The sequence below is a fragment of the Biomphalaria glabrata genome, chromosome 15 (genome assembly GCF_947242115.1).
Source record: "Biomphalaria glabrata chromosome 15, xgBioGlab47.1, whole genome shotgun sequence".
Classification (NCBI taxonomy): Eukaryota; Metazoa; Mollusca; class Gastropoda; family Planorbidae; genus Biomphalaria; species Biomphalaria glabrata.
Window position 1 is genome coordinate 9899281 of NC_074725.1, and position 21977 is coordinate 9921257.

The following is a 21977-nucleotide window of genomic DNA, read 5'->3' on the forward strand; positions in this document are numbered from 1 at the left end:
GATAAAAAGCGAAAGGCGCTGTGTCAACATTACAACAATTTTTGATCATTTTTAGTTTCATTCAGTAATAATTATGGGGGGAAAAGAATGCGATTATTTAATGAGAAAATACTGAACTTGCTAAACTTCAAACCAAGAGAGGTGGAAAACTAAAGACTTGACACTACTGACTGAGACACTGTTCCTGTGGCGTTGAGATTTATTTATAGAATTGTAGCAATCATGTCATGATGAGACGGTGGAACAGGATATCTAAATCTACACTAGGACTCAGTCTAGATCTAATATCTAAGGTTTACAAATAAACATGACAGCTTATAATTCAACATGCTCAAGCTTTCCAAATGATCCTGACAAATGTGTAAGTTCAACTTCAAAGCTGTAACTGTAATTGTAAACTTAAAACTGTAACGCCAGTGTTAGTGTAACGTAACTAAGGGCAAGTCGTCTAAGTGTAACTAACTGTAAGTCTAAGTAAAGTTACTGTGTAATAATAGTGTGTAATGAATGTAACTCAGCAGTAGTGTAAGTGTAAACAGTGTAAATGTAATTAGCTAGATCTATATATACTAATATAGATTTACTAGATCTAGATTAGTAGATTCTATGTCATCCATTTCATGACAAATTTTTGTAAATAACATAAAATACCAATTTGTATTCTTACTAAAGTTATAAATTTTATAAAGTTATTTCAACTTTTATAAGGTAAGATATTAGACATCTACAGCAAATCAGTTGTCTACCAGCAGTTTGTTGCTACAAGTCAACGATCATTTCTATAACTCCTACCTATTTGTTTGTTCTAAGAATAAAAGACAATAATGTGCTGTAGATACCTTTTGAAAATATACTTCTGAGGCTCAGAATAGGGAAAAAAAATGAACTGACTAGCTATAATGAATATTCATTATAAATTATGTGTGTATATCTAAATATATTCTTATTCTCTCTCTCTCTCTCTCTCTCTCTCTCTCTCTCTCTCTCTCTCTATATATATATATATATATATATATATATATATATATATTTCCTATGGCATTCATTTGCAAGGCATATTGATCATCTCATTGAAATGAGATGAAAGCCTCTACAGGCATTAGCTTTGGTTGGAATAATGTTCGAATCCTGGTGAAGACTGGGATTTTTAATTGCAGGATCTTTGGGTGCCTCTGAGTCCACCCAGCACTAATGGGTACACCTCACATAAGTTGGGGAAAAAAAAGGTGGCTGGTCATTGTGCTGGACACATGACACCCTCGTTAACCATAGGCCACTGAAACAGATAATCTTTACCTCGTCTGCACTATAGATCACAAGGTCTGAAAAGGGAACTTAGCTATATATATATATATATATATATATATATATATATATATATATATATATATATATATATATAAATTAAGTGTAAAGAGTGGTATTGGCCTACTAAGTTCAGGCTGAAGGTAAAACATAGTAGAGAGCACCTGGCTGCAGGCCCCTTTGGAGTGAGACAACTGAAGATCACTTACAAAGGCCACAGGTAAAAAATTTGAGGCCAAAAGAAAATTCACTGTCTAGGACAGACATAGATGACTTGAAGAAAGTCAAATCAACCATTGGCAGATAATGGTTATGTCTGCGCTGGATGTGGCAAAGTTTGTAGGTTCCTACTGGAACTGCTTAGCCATGGAAAATACTGCATTCCTCATTTAAACTCATTAATCTTCTGACTCGAAGACAGGCCTTATTATTATTATGTTAATTAGCTCTAGATCAGTAGATTTATAAATAATTAGTTCTATTAGACATCATTTAGACCTATGGCTATTGACTACAAGTAATAGTTTATAGATCTAGACCCCTGTCACTGTAGCCTGGAAAATAAATGACTACAATTTAAACGTAGCCTTGCACTTGCATACATCATGTCACTGGTTCACTTTGCCTTTAGTTCATTTTATTGCTTTTTGTTGAAGCTTGTCTTTGTATAAAAGTGATTGTCCCAAGCATAACCAAAAAAATTTTATGTCTTTAACATTGGCAGTTTTCCAAATTCTAACTGTTAAGAAGAAGACTAGCTTGTTTACTTTGTAAGATTTATCTGTTCCTGGCCAGCTATATCTATCTAAAGAGCTGACCTGCCTTAACTATTTTTTTATGTCTTTTATTTGATAGTCATGTATTAGATCTATAGGGCCTATTAAATTATACAAAACAAGACTTTGACAAGAACTAAAATCTAATGACTGTTTTGAAATCTATTGTTAGGATTGATTCATGAAGCTTTACACTTCTCTATTCTAGAATCAGAATTTGAAAATCAGTTACTTATTAGGTAAATTTAGATAAAAATTTGCATTTTACTTTTTTGTTTAATTTACTAAATAAATGTCATTTAGAGTTTTGAAATAATATAAATATCTCCTTTCAGGATATCATTATCAGTCTTAGGAAAGCTTCCGGAGCCTTTTCTTTTATTGGATGGTAAGTGTAAGAGGCAGCTCAGTTCATTGAGTCCACAGAGATTTCAAAGGAGAATAAAAGGAAAACATATAATAATAAGTCTACAGTCAAACTTTAGATTGCACACATATTATTTATTGGCTGTGTTCTTAATTCAAAACATATATATTATTAATGCAGGTTTTAGCATAAAAAAAACAAAACATCTTCAAACTTGAGAGTCTCAAATCTTCTCTTATAAAAACCCTTGATTGAAAGCTGACAGTTGCTTGTGACATATTTTAATATTTATACTTTTATGCAAGTCAAAAGCAAGTGGCTTCCCAAACTTTTGAATTGGATTTCATCAAGTCTGGCAATGTGAAACCATTTCGTCTTCTTCCCTGCAGTGGAGGCACCACTAGTTAAATTTTGGCTTGAACTATGAAAAAATAAATCCAAACCTACAAAAAGTGATTTAAATAGAAAATGTAATTTCTTATAATAATATTTTACTCAGGTAATAATAAATAAAGTAAAAAAAAATGAAATAGGCTTTTACAAAATTCCAAAATATTTTTTTAAATAAAATAATTGATGCCTACCAAATGATATCTGTGAGTGGTCTGCTCTTTGAACTGTTGTCATGATGGTCTTGAGTTCAAACTCTTCCCACTGTCCTTCCCTGTTGTGCTGCAGGAACATAACAAATCAATCAATCTTTCTGTAGTTTCCAAGGAGCCTAGAATAGTAACTGCAAAATAACTAAAATATTATTTAGGAGTCTCTCATGGGTATGTTAATTGTTATTAATATTCTGTGTTGATCAAAAGTTTTCATTTCTTTTTTATTAATCAAGATCTAGGTTTTCATGAGATTCAATGCACTACAATTCACTATTATCCCATTTGGAAATATTCAAGTTCCCCCTACACTTTTGGAGTATTTTGCCAAATTTCTTAAAGACCTTTGTTACACACAGAAACGTGAGATGTTTTATAGAAATGTCTCTTCTAAAATATGTTTGAGCTCTTTCAGTTTATTTCATAGGCTTCTTAAGTTTGTTTACTTAGATACCTTTGATTTCTTAAATGGATAATGCACAGCTTTTAATTGATAGTTGAAATATACATTAACAGTTACACCTTGAGTACGCCTGAATTCAGAAATGAGAATTGTTCATTAAGTTGGATGTGTGGCTGAGAGGCCCACTGGTCCACAAAAGAGATTGGCCCGCAGTGCACTGAGTATGTTGTAAGCATGAAAGATGCACAATATAAGAGCAATTTAAGGGAATTAATTTTAAAAGAAGTTTGGGAAACAACTGGCTTGCTCATATCATTAACAATATTATATTTTAGTTTCTTATTTAGTCTCTTATTTTCTTTCCTATACATTTTGTTCCCCATGCTCACTTAACACTATACAACAATGTTCATTCTTTGCAGTTTGTTTATGATTGTGATAATATGGCTCTTCAGAAGATACCTTGTGTTTGCACAGGTAAACATGTGTGATGTTCAAAATGTATTCTTTTCCTCTTTTATTTTAGTTAACATATTTTAGACATACACTGCTAAACTGTCCACTACTTAAAAGTCACTTTTAGTTCGTAATTTGTTATAATTTCAAACATGGCTCTTCTAATTAAACAGTCATTAAATTAAATGATTAAACTGGAAATAATGATGAAGTACAGAATCGGTTTAATAACAGCAATCACTTGTCGTTTTTTAAAATATTAAGGTCTACTTAGATTCAGTGTGAGAAAAAAATGCTCTTTCTGAATTTTAAGGAAAGTTCAGTATTTCATGTGGCTGTAACCTACAAATTTTGTCACACCTAACTTAGTTGTCAACCAGAAAGTTAAATCAAGTCTTTATAGCAGCTCTCCACCTTTTTAGAAAGCTTTTTGCTGTATGTCAATGAGAAAACTGATACCTCGGTTACTCTTATAAAGTTTCTCATGACAAATGATATTAAATTTATCATACTTTTTTTTTCTTTTAAAATTATGTTTTATGTTGTTTTTCCCCCAGAGACTTATTTTGTATTTAAGTATAGCTGCATTGTTGGACAGTATTGCTTATCTCATGGTAAGTTGAATTAAATTTTTGATTATCTTTTTGTAATTCTCTTCTTGTTTTAGGCATAATCTCTTGATTTGTAAACCTATCACTAGAATGCTCTTTATTAAATAGTTTGAAACATTTTTCTTTTAGAGTTCAGACATTGCTGATGGGCCAGTCTGTAATTTTCAAGGATGGTGGTTGACTTTCTTTGGTAATATTCCTTTTTTTTTTCTTTTCAGTGACAGTAATGTAAAACTTTGAAATAGTATAGTAATGTTCATTAATGTTAAGTGATAGTTATAAATGAAAGGGCAAGCAATACAGATACAATAAAATGATAGGGCAGTCCTTTACAAGACAGGCTTTTAGAATATTTTTTAAAGTAAAGAAAGAATAGAAAATGATTGCCTTTTGTATGTCCTATAGTTAACATAGCTTTAAGTCTAAGAAATGAACCCATATCAGTAAGATTAACATAGAAAGGGGAAAAAAAAAAGTCATTTCTTTTCATTGCTTTATGTATCTTTCTTATTAAGATTGGCAGGTGCTACTGAGTGTCAGTTGTATAACCTTCAACCTTTTCATGAATGCAGTAAAACAAATTTCAACAGAGAAGTTTGAATGGTAGGTATTGGCTGAAGGTTTCTTTGTTAATTACACACAGCAGTTTTTACTAACATTTCTACATTTCTATTTAGACTATTTGAAAATTATAGTGTACCAAGACTGAAATGTATTTAAAAATATTAATATCATTAAGAGCAATAGTGATCTAAATCCTCTACGATTGAAATAGGTTTAGGAATATTAATGATTAATTCTCAATTTATTGTAGTTCTCAATTACTTCATTCCGACATAATTTTTTTTTAATGTTCCAGGTTGTATGTAGCTGTGTGTGTTGTGGTCCCTTTGATCATAGCATGCATCCCATTAATTGGAGACCATTATGGACCAGCTGGAGCTTGGTGGTAAGGCTTTACCTTTTTTTTATATAGAAGAGCATTTTAAAATTATTTATGTTTTTTATTAGAATGAAAATAAAAAACAACTTTTAACCCTAAGGTCATAGTTAATCAGTTGAATGTCTAGTTTTACAGTGTAGTTATTCCCCCATGCAGTAATAAATCTATGTATTTCAGTTGATTTCATTGCTTCTGTTTAATTTTTGTTGATTTTCCAGTTGGATTGTGGAAGACTTTTCTTGGAGAGTTGGAATGTAAGTTAGAACTTAACATTTTATTCCAATGTCATAGAAACATTCTTAAAAGCTGTTTCAAACATTTTATTCCTATGTCATAGAAACATTCTTAAAAGCTGCTGTATCAAACATTTTTTTTTTTAATTAGTCTATTGTTGAAGGACTCGATATTAATTTTTAATGTCTTGGTTTTGTCCACAGCTGGTATGGTCCATTGTTTATCATCATCATTCTGCTGATTGTAGCTTACACTTATATTGTGATCAGCCTGAGAAGAAAGGTATTTCTTTTCCATTCTTTATTGTAAAATAATTGTTAGTGAAGGTCAAAGATATTTTTGTAGTCTAATTCTAAGAACTATTTGCCTTGAAAGAATGGAAACCTTTTCAGAGCTGTTCCTTTTCACTTAATGAACCATGTGTACAGCATGTTTTTTCTTTTCTTTTTTTTTTTTCCCCACAAGGACTGCCTTAATTAAAGAGAATTTTAAGAAGAAAATATAAGATCTAAAGGTAATTTTTTTTTCTTTGAAAGGGGGGAGAATCAACATAAAAGGAAATCTGATTTATAGTTTTATTTCTATTTATACTGTTAAAACTTGATTTATGCCCAAGATTTCTAAAATAAAGCATTATGACCATTAAGTTTGAAAAATGACACCAATGTCCATACATTTTTGTCAACAATATTTCCACAAATCTTAAAATATCTTGAAACATCAAAAATGAATTTTATTTCGAAACTCTAAAATGTCCTGAGGTTAATCCAGCTATTATAGGTACCTCATAATGATTAGGTCAAGTAAAGGTGATTGGCTGACCTTATTAATCTCACTGACCTTTGGCCACAGAAAAAAATTAGAATTTACATCATCTATGCCGTGAATCAACTACAGCTCTGGCAGGATAGTAACATGATTTGAAATTAACTGTACAGATGTTTTATTCTTATAATAAGAAAAACAAAGATTAAATGTAATTCTTTTTATTTTTTTTTTTGGTTGTTATAGTAGCAAGAAAACTGATATATATTTGTCTTTCTTCAGGCATCCAACTGGGAGGGAACATATGACCCAGATACTGAACGTCAACATGTGAGTTTATTTCTTTTCTTTAGCTCTTTTTTTTTTCTTTAAACATATGGGACGCTATGGTCTTTAAAAAAATGTGAAGTGTTAAAACATTCATTTTGGAAAGTGGAAGTCTCAGGTCCAAATGAAAGCAGTTGATTTTGTAATGGGGGAAGAGTGTGTCAGTTAAAGACTGAAAGTCATTGTGCCAATCATATCATCACTATAAACAGTCATCACTATATACAGTCAGCTTTTTATAGTCTGTCGTACCAGTTTGCTCTGTTTTTATATCAAGGTGTACATTACATTTTTAGAATGTCTACAACGAATGAATCGAAATTGTTGGCAAAATTACTTATAAAATACTGAAATACTTTTTAATTCAAATGAAAGCTACAATAAAACTGTAGCATATAATAGTAAAAAAAAAAGATGTGTGATCTTATTTGGTTTTTGCTAAGCAATACATGGTCTGCTTGGTGGCATCCCTTATTTGTTCTGACAAATGTGTAGTTCTTCATTTGATTATTTCTTCTGTTGTATTCCCCAGCATTTGTTGAAAGAAGACATCAAACCACTCAGAATTTATCCCTTTATTTATTTAGCTGTCTCAATCTTTCCACTCATCAACAGGTAAACTAGAGTTTGATTGAATTAACTAGAGTTTGATTGAATTTCTAAACAAGCATTTGTTTGTTACTGGGTTGAAAATTAAGCCCAATCTTTTTTTTTTTAAATTAGCTTTAATATAATGCTCAACTAAAGTATTAACTGTATATTGAGCTTATTTCATTCAATGATCAAACATTGTAGACAATGCCAACTGCTGAGTCAGTCATTCTTAAAAAGGGTGCATAATCACAAATGATTTTAATTTTTCTCTACCCATTCTATCACCTGTATGTCAAGGTTATTTTAAGCCTTAGGCTTGTTTGCCAGGACCCCTGACATTCTAGTAACACAAAAGGTATCAAAGGACTGCCTGGCATGCTAATGTAAATATAAAGTATTTAATTTGAGATGTGTATTTACAAATGAAATAAAATGATGCTTGGACCAATATAAAGAAAACGATTGAATGGTATCTTAAGTACATAGTGAGGATATAATTATGCACAATTAATTTAAATCAATCATTTTGCACCTGGTGGTGGGACAACACAATCAAACACAATCCTGCTTCAAATGCTCTAGTGGCGCACAACTATACTGACCCAATACAGTCACTACACTGGCATTGGAACAGCACTGATAAAATCTAGCCCAAAGCTAGTTCTCCTACAGAAAACATCTACCACCATGATTGCGAATAATGGAACTATTTCTCAAGTATATTTTCAAGCTAACTCTTTCTTACCCTAGCAAGAGGGAAAACAAAGCTGAAGGACAGGTCAAAACAAGCAAAGACCAAGAAGTTCTAAAGTCAGTGCTCTCTAACAAGAAGAACAAGGAGACAAAATTATAGCACAAACACATTTATAGTGGCTGTAATTTACAATACTTCATTGTTCAGATGTGCATGACACTATGTGTTCCTCTGTTAACATCTGGTCACATTGCAATTGTTTTATATACATTAATCAGTTCAGTTTCATTGTTTGTTGAATACTTTTTTTTTATTTACTTTTCTATTGCATCCTCAGAGTTCAGAATGCTCTGTATCCTGATTATCATGTATTTGTCTTGGTACTTTTAGCTTCACTGTTCTCTCCTCTACATGGTAAGTCCTGTTGATCTTCAAATCAAAGCTAGGATAAAATAATTTTGTAAAATACCTTCTGACATTTTCAATTTATCATTAAGCCCTAACATTCTTTCAATCAATCTTCAAAGGTGCTCTCAATGCGATAGCTTTTGGAGTGGACAAAGAGACTCTGTCCAAGCTGAGACCCAGTGAGATTAAGGTGAGAACCTTCATTTTGTGTGGCCACTAACTCTGATGACTAGTTCATTTCTTAGCTTGGGCTTGTCAAAATTTTATGTTTCATCTTATATCTTATGAAAATGCTAAACTTCACTAACCTGACATATAAGTTAATCCTTAACCTTCAAGCATCCTACTTTTCACTTTAAAGCCATGCTATCCTGTTCATTAGAGACATATATTGTTTGTTTTTTCACCCAATTGAATAGCTAATGGAAAAAGAGAAATGGCTTGTTGTAAAACATGACTGCTTGACTTTTCATTCTTTTTATCCCAGTCTTGATCTCAAAAAAAGCTTTCACCTTTTTATTTTTGTTTAAGAAATTTTTTTAAAAATCTTAACCGTATTTTTTTAATAAAGTTCTCAAATCTTCATTTCTTAGACTTATCTTCTAACATTTAAATTAATATTTGTGTCTGTTTTTATTGCTGAATTACTGCTCCATACAAGAACTGTTGTAGTATTTGTGGGACTTAACTTTAATGCCTGATAAGCATTTGAGTTGATAAGTGCTATACAGTAACTGTCTTAGTATTTGTGGGACTTAACATTAAAGCCTGATAAGCATTTGGTTGATAAGTGCAATACAGTAACTGTTTGTAGTAAGTCCTGCACTTTTGAGGTTTATACCACAGTGTTTGGAAAAGCTAATAGAACTAGTCAGCCTCATTTAGAAAAGAAAATGTACTCTTAAATTTATGCTAGAAATCAGGCACCATGTAACTTAAAGTTATGTTGTTCATTTTTTTTATTAATTATACTAACCTTGAAAAACATTGTTCTGTATAAATTATATTTGATTAACTTCTATACTAAGTGCTATGAATAGAGCCCATTATGTTTAATTTAGATTTTAACATTTCTGCATGACCAAACAACCTTCCCTTATTATTCTGAAACATGCTGTCAAATTTACCCTTTTACAAGGATTTTTACTTTTACATAGTTTGTCTTGCTGCCTCTTTTAGGTTTAGTGGTAGTCTCCCATGTATCTTCAAGAAAAAAAAATTTTGATGGTTTCATGCATAAAAAAAAAAAAACTTTTTACATCTTAATAATATTTTAATATATTTGAATTTTAATATAAATCTGTGCAAGAAAGATACTTTCAGAATATAAAAGACATTTCGATAACTACTTGAATAAAAAGTGAAATAAAAGTGGCCCTTGAGAAACTTTGTTGTTTTTAGATTAAAATTTTTGATGTAAGTTTTTGAAAAAAAAAAAGGGGGGGGGGGAATTATTAACAATTCAGAAGAAAAAAAATGTGTGTGTGTATGAAATCATCAACGCTTGCATTGTATCTAACCCCCAGCTTGCTCTTCTTAACCATGGGTCCAGGCAGAAAATCAGAGAGTACCCTTACTCCTACTCAACTTTCAACACAGAGAGTGATCGAGTTTTGTCTGATGATGAGGTTCTAAATGAAGAAGATGGGCGGGCCAAGCCCACCAGCCAAAGATGATGATAATTAGGTGTAGAAGCGGATTAGACAATATGTCTGATTCATTTAAAGTGATTCTATGAAACATAGTTTGAGTCAAGTCATGACATTCACAAACTATAAATTATTCAGCTATAGATTCATGCAGATTCATATGTTTTTTTCAAGCAAGTTTTACTATTTATTTATTGAAAATCAAAATGAAGCCGATTCATTCAAGACTTTTCAATTTTGTTTACAAATGCTATAGTGGAATGTTTTATTGGCATTGATAAAACAACATTGTAGCAGAATTCTTTTGGGGCATTTATGTTTTTATATTAACTTTAAAACTGTATTACCATATTGTATTTATTTATTGATGTGAATATTGTGAATAATAATATTGTAAGGTCATTTAAACTTTATAACGTTCCGTTGACAGCTGTTGTATAGCAGAAAGTGATTCGCTTAAGAGTATTGTAGCAAGAAAAGATTAGACATGGTAGAAAAGTTTTGAGACTGTTTAAATGTGATCAGACCTTACACAGCATCAAACAGCAAAATGGTGGTGCACCACTATTAATTGCAAAATTGAACTAAGTAATGTTCATGACCATTAGATTTTATTTTACAATTCCTCTTTTCAGCTTGCAAATTCATAGACTTGCTTCTCAAAAACGGCTCTTATGATTTTCCTAGAAATTTGATGGATAATGTATATCTTTGGGAAAATAATTATTAGCTATTTGGCCACACTGGGAAAACTCTAGTTTGACTGTTATAATTTTTCAAAGTATAAACAAAAATTAATTTAAATTTTTCTAGAGGATTAGAAAATCTTTATCTTCAATAGACTACATCTTCGCGTATTTTGAAATTCATTAGGGCGTTTAATAAATTAATAGAAGAAGAACATTTTGCGCACATTATTCTAAGTCTAGATCTATAGGCCTATTGTTATAATTTTATATACTCTGACTCTGTGTAGATTTATACATATGCCTTAACCAGGATTTCTTTTCGTTTGGAGGGGGAATAGGGGCAGGGCAGAAAATATCAATTTTTTTAAGAATCTATCACTCATTGGTTATTAAGAGTAAACAGGCATCTGCATCCTAATGGGGTAATTGTCTTTTTTTTTTTTTTTTTTTTAAAAGTATTTTTTAAATATTTTACTTGTTTTGTGTGCACTCTTTTTGTTTTCTTTCTGAGTCTGAATCTTGTCAGTTTATCTCTGCTCTCAAGCATGCTGGTTAACACTTGAGGTCTAGATCTCTCGTCTCTTGTTCTATTTGTGTGGCCAAACCCATGACACCTACTCATGTTTATAATTTATCTCCTTTGATGAAGCATTAGTTGAGAAATCTTTGTTTTCACTTAGTCATTAATCTGAATAGCTGTTGACACCTTTCTTGTAGCAATTCTAGTTGAATTTATTTTCCTTATTTGGAGAAAAAAATCATTATGGTTGGCACAATTTATGTTTAAATAGTCAATGTCATCCTTTTTAAGAGTTTCAAAAATGTTAGTTTTAATTTATTAAAACATTCCACCCAGTCTCAATTTTATAAATTCGCTTTGTCAATTTTTATTCTTTACATCGTATCCTTTTAATTATTTGAAAAATGTAGTGCATTACATTTAACTTCTTGTTTTCTTGACTAAGATTTTTAGCTTCATTTTTTTATTGTTTAAGCTCAAAATTAGTGTTTCTTTTACAAAACAATTAAACTCATAAACAGATCACTAAATATTCAGGTATTTTATTTCTACTCTATGGCTTCACTATTTTACCAGTATTAAAGGGATTTTTAGTTGTTGTTTTCTGCATTGTAATTTTTTATACATTCCACATACTTTCTAGCTATCCTTTTTTTTTTTTGTTCATGTTTAATTAGATATTTTATTGATTATATTGGGTACATGACTGGGTTATGATTGATAGCATTTATAGCAGGACCCTAAATGTGATAAGGGCCCAAAAAGATGATTCTTTATAGCTTCAATAATATTTGACCAGTATTAGAGGGATTAGGGTTTGTTGTATTACTCATCTTTATTCTTGGCTCCTGGACCACACATTATCAAGATGACATTAAGTAATGCTGGAAAATTTCTGACTTTGAATTCAAATCTAGCCTGCAGCCTTGGTTTGGCTGAGTAAATATATTAAGGATTTCATTTTAAAACTTTTACTGTCCCCAAGGTGCCAGGGTTGGACACTGATAAATTACTTGTGATCAGTTTATGAAGGGTTTTGTCAGACGTACAGCACACTATGACAGTCACACTTGCCAACTTTCCTTTCCTTAACTATTATGAAACTCTCAATGTAAGTAAACCTATTGCTGGCATATTGTCCATTAGGTTTTGTGGTAGTACCTGAATGATGTATATAGGGGTAAAAGATAAACTATCACATTTATTTTGAATAATCTTTTTCTATTGTAGATCCCTTGTATAACCAGAAAAAGATACTTAGTGTTTCTTCTCCTATTTAAAAATATAAGCTTTGTTTGTGATAGGAATTTATTGTCATTGGAATATATTAATACCTATTTGCTATATTTGAGACTTTTCGGTACATTAAATTATGGAGATTTAAAAATATTTTTTTCTCTCAAGAATTTTAGATATCTATATTAATTTTTTCCATTTATATATATGTATATATATATATATATATATATATATATATATATAGTTCGTCCATCGTAGTTCGATGATGACCACTTTGTCATCCAGGGGGCTGAGGGCTTTTTTTTCCATTTATTAATATTATAAATGGGGATGTAGAAATATTTTGTTCATAGAAAGACAACCCTAAAAAGATTTTTAAAAAATAATTTTTTATATGTTGATTATTCCCTCTTTCATCCATATTTAATGGGTTATTGACAAATAAATTAATATGAGTGTAGTGTAGGTTTGGAAAATTATGTATGCACTTATGTACATTTGAATCAACACTATTTAGGTCTTCAGATTGTTTTCTTCATAAACTCATTTTTCAATATATGATATAATTGTGTCTGTATATTATAGGATATTGAAAAGTTAACACTGGTGCATGTTGTATTAAGGAAGCTATTTCAGAATTACACAGCTATCCAGCACCTTTAGATAGTACATTGTACGTATATAGTGACATGTTCATTGAACTAATTCTGCACTAGCTTATTATTCTAAGCAGTAACATAGAAAGGCAAATAATTAAAAAAAACTTGTAGATTTGCTACTGTAATTTAAATTTTTCTTTCATTTATTTTTGTCTCTAATCGCTTTGAGTCTTGATTCTTCAATGAAAAGTGCAATGAAAAAGAATGGTTTGGGGCAGGATAGCCTATATTTGTATCTTTTGATGGCATTTTCTTTTTAAAAGTTGATTTTGTCTATCTTGATTGACTAATGTATGTAATGTAATTGTTCTGTTGTAGTTGGCAGTTCAGGCCAGGCTGGCACCAAAGTCTACAGTGCAAGAATATAACCCTCAATCTTTTAAAGACACAGATGAGCTAAGGGAGGTAGCTCTGGGTTAACATGCAAGTGGTTTCTTTGTTAGGGTTATACATATTGTTTATTTATACTATTTATATACATGGGAATAAAAAGCCACAACTAACTCTTTTATTTTTTTATTATTTTGTTTTTGCTAGTGGATGTGTATCAGTGACACAGTAGTGAGTATCAGTGGCATAGTGTGACCTAGTGATATAGCAGTGAGAATCAGTGGCATACTGTGCCTTAGTGATACAGTATTGAGAATCAGTGACATAGTGTGTCTTAGTGATACAGTAGTGAGAATCAGTGTCTTAGTGATACAGTAGTATCAGTGACATTGTGTCTTAGTGATACAGTAGTAGTATCAGTGACATTGTGTCTTAGTGATACAGCAGTAGTATCAGTGACATTGCGTCTTAGTGATACAGCAGTAGTATCAGTGACAGTGTGTCTTAGTGATACAGCAGTAGTATCAGTGAGATAGTGTGTCTTAGTGATACAGCAGTAGTATCAGTGACATAATGTGTCTTATTGATACAGCAGTATAATCAGTGACATAGTGTGTCTTAGTGATACAGCAGTATTATCAGTGACATAATGTGTCTTAGTGATACAGCAGTATTATCAGTGACATAGTGTGTCTTAGTGATACAGCAGTATTATCAGTGACATAGTGTGTCTTGGTGATACAGCAGTATTATCAGTGACATAGTGTGTCTTGGTGATACAGTAGTGGTATCAGCGACAGTGTGTCTTAGTGATACGGTAGTGGTATCAGCGACATAGCGTGTCAGTGATTCAGTACCGGTAGTATCAGTGACTTGTGTATTAGTTATACAGTAGTGTGTGCCAGTGACAGCGTATCAGTGACATACTAGTGTCTATCAGTGAGATACTGTGTATTAGTGATACAGTAGTGTGTATTAGTGACACAATGGTGTGTATGAGTGACATTGTCTATTAGTGATACATTAGTGTGTATTAGCTCAATGTGTGTATTAGAGAAACACTAGTGCATAAGTGACATAGCCGTGTACCAGTGACCTAGTAGTGTGCATTAGTGGCACAGTAATGTATATGAATGACCTACTTGTTGTTGTTTGGGTTGTTGTCTGGGTTGTTGTTTGGGTTGTTTGGTTTTTGACATCTTAACGTCTATTTAGAATGATTCAATGTTTAGTATTTGTATAAACTGCACCAGTCCATTAGGCCCAAGGGTCTTTGGTCTATTTGTTTGAAACTAAAACATCTATTATTATCTCTAAAACCACAAATCTTCGTTGTCAGACGAATGATTTCAATAGGAGAAGCTTGCCAGAATGGACTGCCATAAAAAGCTTAACAGCTTAGGTCAAAACAAAAAACACATTTTGTTGGATCAAATGAAAAGAATACGTGCAATAATTCACCAAGTCGTACAAATAGATAAAAAAAAAGTCGTACAAATAGATCTTATAGCTCAGGCTAAAGAAGTATAGAAAGCAGATGTAAAGATGAACTCAATAAACTGTATTGTTTTATTAAAATGGCTAGCAAAAACCTTCCTTCAGGGAACAGTACCAGGAAGAAAAGACGATGAAGACAAAGAAAGCGTTGGGAAGACAACATCAAAGAATGAAAAGGCCTGTCGGTGAATGAAATTCAAGGCAAAGGACAAAGATAAATTGGGGAAAGACGGTTGGCAGAACTTGTGTGGTATCCCAACAGTCCAACAGACTTAAGGATAGGTCAAGGTAAAGACGGACTCAGTGAATTGTAGACTCCTTGTTTTGAAGGAAATGGCCGCGATTGAAGGCATGACTTGATTTAACTAAGATGCTGCGAAGACCCTCCATTTTTTAAAAAAATACGCGAGCATGAGAATTACCGTATGACTTAGTAACAAACACTTTTGATGACCTTGCTAAATTGATTTTTTTTAAAATATAGATTTAAAAGAAATGTATTAAAGATACGCAATGGACAGAACAAGGTGAAAGAGAGAAAGTAACAAAGAAAAAGAGAGAGATGGAAAAGTTGTGAAAGAAAGAAATGGGCCTGGTAAAGTAAAGAAGTGTCCGGAGAAAGGGAGAGAGGGAGATTAACATAAAAAGAAAGAAAACAAACCATGTACCAGGAACAATAATCGGATAAACGTGCTTTCAAACTTTTGACATCTTGGTTCTTAATCACATTTAGACAAGTCACTTATACAGACTTATACATCTGTATTTGCAACGATTATACTTGATGAGCTGCAGCAGGTATCCTACAATGAACAGAGTAAATGATCATGAATCATGATCTATATACAATTTCTCGATAACTTTGACAGCTCAACAGTGTTACATGGACTGGAGTGGATATATTAACTTTTGATATAATTTATGATGAATGACAATAATACAGAAAATCTCAAAGTACAAAAGCCAATGACAGTAGAAATTTCACAACGTTCCGTACACTTTCATAAAAATTATCACGACTGTATTTTGCAGAGATGTGCATTGTGTCCACAATCATCTGACATACACGGATTCAGAGTTGCCTACAATTTTATCCAACAAATGAAACAATTTAGCGCTGAATATTTTTCTTGAGTGTATTACAAAGTAAATAATCCCAAGTACAAGTCACTTAACCTATACAATGACTTGAAATCAAACAGAGTAAGACAGTGTTTCTCACATACTTGGGTAACGACTCCCTAGATAACAACGCTTACGCTCGAGCTGAGATTTCACAGTGAGGTCGTAAGTTTTTCTAAGAATGTAATAAAAAAGGAAAGAAACTTGTCATAATTTTTAGGTTTTATTTATCATTTCTATTATTTTACACTGTGTATAGTTAAGTCATGAAATTTCACTAAAACGTTGCTGTTGTTGTTTTCGGAAAATGTGTTGCCTACGTCATTTTTAAGCGTTGTCAAAAGTTCTTCATGTAGATATAATTGAAGATTCGGCAAGTTTCCGCTCAAGTTGGCAAGGGGTCTGAACATTTTTTTTTCGCCACCCCCAACCCCAACTGTCGTTGGTCGGTTGTTGGCTTGTAGCTCCAACAGCTAGTACAACTAAACCGATGTAGGCGTTTTATATCTTAAATAACAAAACTTTAAGTCACGTGAACAAACTTCTTTATGAACAAGAACTCAATATATAACTGTTATTATTCATGATTTAACTTGAGATGAGATATAGATCAAATTGTAATGAAATAAACTGATATTTAAAGAAAATCTAGCTCACAACAAAAAAAAAGTCTTTACTTTTTCATGTCTTAAGATCGTCTCACATTTGCACTTGGTACGCTAATTTCATCATTGTCACTGCATAACCACCAATCAATCGCTTAACCTCTTCTCACCGCCGCCTAGGAAACACACACACTCCATAACACCCCTTTTTGTCAGGACGTTGCGCCCTCCCCCTTCCATATGAGAGGAACTAGCGCCCCCCCCCCCCTTTCCAAGAAAATGTTTTTACAATTGACTTTTTAATTACCGGTAATATATTTACTTACAGTGCGGGCTATTCAACTCAAAACAAATATTACAAACAACCCGCGAAAATTCAAGACCAGAACTGAGTAGGCCTCTATGGAAAAACGCGTGGGAATCCCTCCCACGCTGCTCTGTTTTTTTTGTTATACTTTCCAAAATAATTTCTTATATACGAATATTGCTTATATTTTCAAATGATAGGCCTAATGGAGTAATTAGAATTTATATATAATATTTTAGTAATTTTTTTTATTTAACTATTTTTTTTTTTAAGTAACCTTGAAATAATGATTTGGCCGCCCCCTAAATAGGCAGCGGCGGCCCTGTAGGCCTACATAGGGGCCTATGTGATGTAAGATTAAGTCTAAGCCTAGATCTCGAAATAGATCTATGTCTCTAAGTCTAAAGTCTAGATCTAGAGTTAGATCTAAGACTAAGTCTATTCTATATCTAAGTCTAGATCTAGAATCTTGATATAGAATCTACTATATCTAGACTAAAACTCGTATATAGATCTAGATCTTTGTAGATCTGGCCTCTATTTATTGTAATTTAGATTCAGATTGTTGTCAAGATCAAGTGTATAGCCTAAGTAGGATGTGTGAAAACTGCGCGGTAAAAAGTAGTAGTTTTTTTTTTAAACTTACAATTGAAACGAAGTTTGCTTCAAAATTCTTTTTAAAAAATAATATTTGAATCAGTATTCTATTCAATTAGTTAGTTAATTAATGGAAAATATATTTTAGAATGATCCATTGACACTTTTACCATTGTGACCTTAGATGTAAATGTTTTGTAACAATGCGCGAATTTATGAATGAAGTTGTTTTATTAATGAAAAAGCTTGTGAACTTCCCCTGAAGTTTTTCTTAGAAAAGTGGTGTAATTTTTTTTTGAAAAATCTGCTTGCATATATAATTTTAAAAATACTCATAAACAACTAATAGGACTAATTGATGACTTTTCAAAAGGTTTAGATAATAGTGAACAAATAGATGCTATCTTACTAGATTTTTCCAAGGCTTTTGACAAAGTTCACCACCATAGTTTACTTAAAAAATTAAAATATTTCGGCATTAATGGTCCATTGCATCAGTGGATTAAAGATTTTCAGATAGGGAGAGAACAAACTGTAATAATAAATGGCTCTAAATCAACATCGATAACAGTAAACTCAGTTGTACCTCAAGGAACTGTCTTAGGTTTACTACTATTCTTAATTTACATAAATGATTTATCAAATTGCATTACCTCAGGAACAAAAGTCAGATTATTTGCAGACGATTGCATTATATATAGAACAATAAAAACAACACAAGACACAGATATTTTACAAAGAGAATTAGATGAATTACAGAAATGGGAATCAAATTGGAGCATGTCTTTCTACCCAGAAAAATGTCAGTTGTTAAGAGTAACAAAAAAAAAACTAAAACAAATTAATTCCACTTATCTTATTCATGGCAAACCAGTAACACAGACTAATAACGCAAAATACCTAGGTGTTATAATAAATGAAAAACTGTCATGGAATCCAATTATTAATGAAAATATAAAAAAATCAAACAAAGCATTGGGATTTATTAAAAGAAATTTCTATAAATGAAATAAGAACATAAAACTAAATTGTTATTTAACCTTGGTTAGGCCAATAATAGAATATGCATCCTCCGTTTGGGACCCCTCAACTCAAGAAAACAATAAGAAACTGGAACAGAAACAAAATAGAGCAGTGAGATTCATAACAAACGAATATTCACATTTGACTACAGTAACACCATTAGTAAAATCACTAAATTTAGAAAGCCTTCAGGATAGAAGACTTTAAAAGTAAAGTAGCAATTATACATAAAACACTGAACCATAATCTTCAAATATAAAAACAAAATAAAGGCACATTCCTCGTCCCATATGCTAGGGCAAATTCACACAAATACTTCTTCTTCCCTAGTGCTATTAGAGCACGGAATGGGTTGCCTGAGCTAGCCAGGAAAACCAGTGACTTGGCAGAATTTAAGTCATTGGTTAATATGAATGACTAAATGCATGACGCGTAGGACGTAATCATCTTCTTTTTTGAAGTAACGTCTGTATTATATAAGATAAGATAAGATAAGCCTAGATCTAGAAATAGATCTAAGTCTCTAGGCCTACTCTAAGTCTTAAGTCTATATCTAGTTAGATCTAAGTCTAAGACACTAAGTCTATTCTATATCTAAGTCTAGATCTAGAATCTTGGCATAGAATTTACTATATCTAGACTAGAACTCGTATATAGATCTAGATGACTAGATCTATGTAGATCTGGCCTCTATTTATTGTAATTTAGATTCAGATTGTTGTCAAGATCAAGTGTATAGCCTAATGAGGATATGTGAAAACTGCGCGGTAAAAGTAGTTGTTTTTTTTTAAACTTACAATTGAAACGAAGTTCGTATCAAAATTCTTTTTTAAAAACAACATTTGAAAGTATTCTATTCCATGAGTTAGTTAATAAATGGAAAATCTATTTTATAATGAATGATCCATTGATACTTTTTCCATTGTGACCTTAGATGCAAATGTTTTGTACCAATGCGCGAATCTATGAATGAAGTTGTTTTATTAATGAAAAAGCTTGTGAACTTTTTAATAACACTTACTTCCCCTGAAGTTTTTCATTGAAAAGTGGCGTAATTTTTTGAAAAATCTGCTTGCATATATAATTTAAAAAATTAGATGGTTCACTTTTGGAAAAGAAAAAAGTAGCCGTTGCATCAGAACTTTGAATGGTCTAAAATATCATGATGTCCGATTTTCATTTTCTCTTCCAGTTTCTGAGATCTAAACGGGACGGACGGACAGACAGTCAGACCAAACAAAACTAATAGCGTCTTTCCCCCATTCGGGGGCCGCTAAAAAAAGAATATATCGACAGAGAAATGTAGGTATGTAACAAGAAACGAAAATAAGAGAAAGGGAGAAATAGTCATGTAGAGTAATAGAGACACAGGAGTTTAGAAAGAAAGTGAGAGAGATCTAGAAGAGCAAGAGGTGGCAAGTGAGAGAGAGAGAGAAGAAGAAGAAGATAGAGAGAATTAAAAAGGCAAATATAAAAAAATACTTATAAAAAAAAACTTTTATTAAGTGTAGTTGTGTCAATTATTTTGACTCGTGTAACTAATCTGTGATAGTTCTAGAATAACATTTATAAATTTGTGTGATTGAAAATATTTTTACCAATTGTTTTTATTTGTTATAAGCGCAATGTCATGCCTTTAGCATACTCAATAAGCTATGGGCCAATCACTTGTGTTAGCCAGTCCAGTTGTGTGTATGTGTGTGTGTGTGGGGGGGGGGGGGGAGTTAGGAAAAGATTTTCGTACTGGATTTTCCAAAGCACTTTTTTTTTTCAGTTGCTCGACTTGAATTCAAACTCGAGGGCTCAAGCCTGCTTGATGGAAGGCCGACACGCTAGCCACTAAGCTATACAAGCGCTTATGAAAATAAACGGTTCCATAAATATCTATTGTTAGCTTTAAGTTTTTAGGCGACGATATAATTCTCAGCACAAGGTTTATCACCACTTAGCTAGTACCGTCTCTATATAAAATAACATTAATAAATTGCGATTAATTGATAAAATAATTGGTCAATTTTTCGACTGATTCGTGTATTGTTAGGGACAATCAAATATTGTTGCAAAGTTTCAATTTGATCTGATAGTGGGAAGTGGAAGAACTAACGTGTGGTACCAGACAGACAGAAGGAGTGAGTTGATAGAAGCTTTGTAAACACAACAAAAAAAAAAAACAGTTTCAGTAGCAAATAAAGATGTAGATTCAGTGATGCCCAACCTTATTCATCCTGCGGGCCATTTATATTTCCGACACTCGTGTCGCGGGCCACATGACCGATAAGGTACAAAAACGAAATGAAATTGACTTGAAACTATTTGATTAGAAACTTACATTAATGATTAGACATTGGAAGTTTTTCTTTTTTTACGCGTCGGAAAGTTGCTTCATTTCTCTACTTCAAATGTGAGCAACATTGTCGCTAGTTTTACCACCAATTCATTTTCTTTTCACTTTTTCATAACTTTCCCCATCAATCCTCCAATCTCTAGAAGTAGTTAAACAATCTTTTATTTGCGGCTCATACCAAGAGTGCCGTCACATTTGTTCATAATACTGTTTGTTTTAAACAGCCACATTTTATATAGAAATTAAATATGTTGGCATATTATCATGTTTCAGTAGCAAAGATCCGTTCACTTTTGCTGGTAAATTCTACATTTAGAGTCCCATTTCGTAAACGAAAAATGATAAAGGTCATGTTACAAACCTCTCAGAGAAAAGTGAGAGCCCAAACATTTGTAAAAATACATTTTCCAACTTTTTTTGATGAAGGTGGGATTGTCTACAATTTGTGCTGACGTTTCAGCGGGCCGGATCTGGCCCGCGGGCTGTACTTTGGGCATCACTGAATTGTAGATTATGCCAAATACCAAACACTGTATAAAAAACAATAACTACGCCCTAGAATTGTAAACTCTATCACATATCATACAATGTACACACTTTACAATAATGCCACTGAAAGTTATTACTTCAAATTGGTACGTCAAGAGATCCTCACATTTCATTCAAAACTTTTTTTTTTCCCTTCTGCTATTTTGGGTGCAACCCCCAACCTTCATCGCCCCCCCCTTCTTCCCTCAAAACTAAGTCCATGATTAATTACTCCACTCACCGCCTCTAGGAGTTAGCAACAGCCACACTTTAGGGGATCAAGTGAAAAGAAACATAATGAGCAGACGTACGTGGCTAGCTCTTTTTAATTTACTTCCTGTTGCCTATTTGACAGTCTGGCTTAGTCCAAACATAAACAACTC

General features: G+C 32.2%; 1 protein-coding gene and 1 long non-coding RNA gene across 3 annotated transcripts; one reads left to right on the top strand and one right to left on the bottom strand.

Moving 5' to 3' along the window:
* Positions 1–133: 133 nt before the first annotated feature.
* On the top strand, positions 134–13744 carry LOC106055725 (cyclic AMP receptor 4-like). Of its 2 annotated transcripts, none has more exons than XM_013212123.2 (14): positions 134–361; positions 2417–2469; positions 3876–3930; positions 4467–4523; positions 4650–4710; positions 5036–5123; positions 5380–5469; positions 5682–5717; positions 5901–5979; positions 6745–6792; positions 7322–7404; positions 8415–8491; positions 8605–8675; positions 10012–13744. In XM_013212123.2, exons 1-14 carry the CDS (start codon positions 308–310, stop codon positions 10159–10161), a joined length of 1002 nt encoding a protein of 333 aa, XP_013067577.1. In that variant the 5' UTR covers positions 134–307; the 3' UTR covers positions 10162–13744. The 2 variants fall into 2 exon arrangements, with proteins under 2 accessions (XP_013067577.1, XP_013067578.1); XM_013212124.2 differs by having other exon boundaries at positions 135–361; positions 13560–13744.
* LOC106055726 (uncharacterized) lies at positions 2573–21966 on the bottom strand. The gene is made up of 3 exons (XR_001215593.2): positions 21836–21966; positions 3033–3181; positions 2573–2891 (listed from the first exon to the last, which is right to left on the bottom strand). It is a non-coding gene; the product is annotated as an uncharacterized LOC106055726 (long non-coding RNA).
* Positions 21967–21977: the final 11 nt, after the last annotated feature.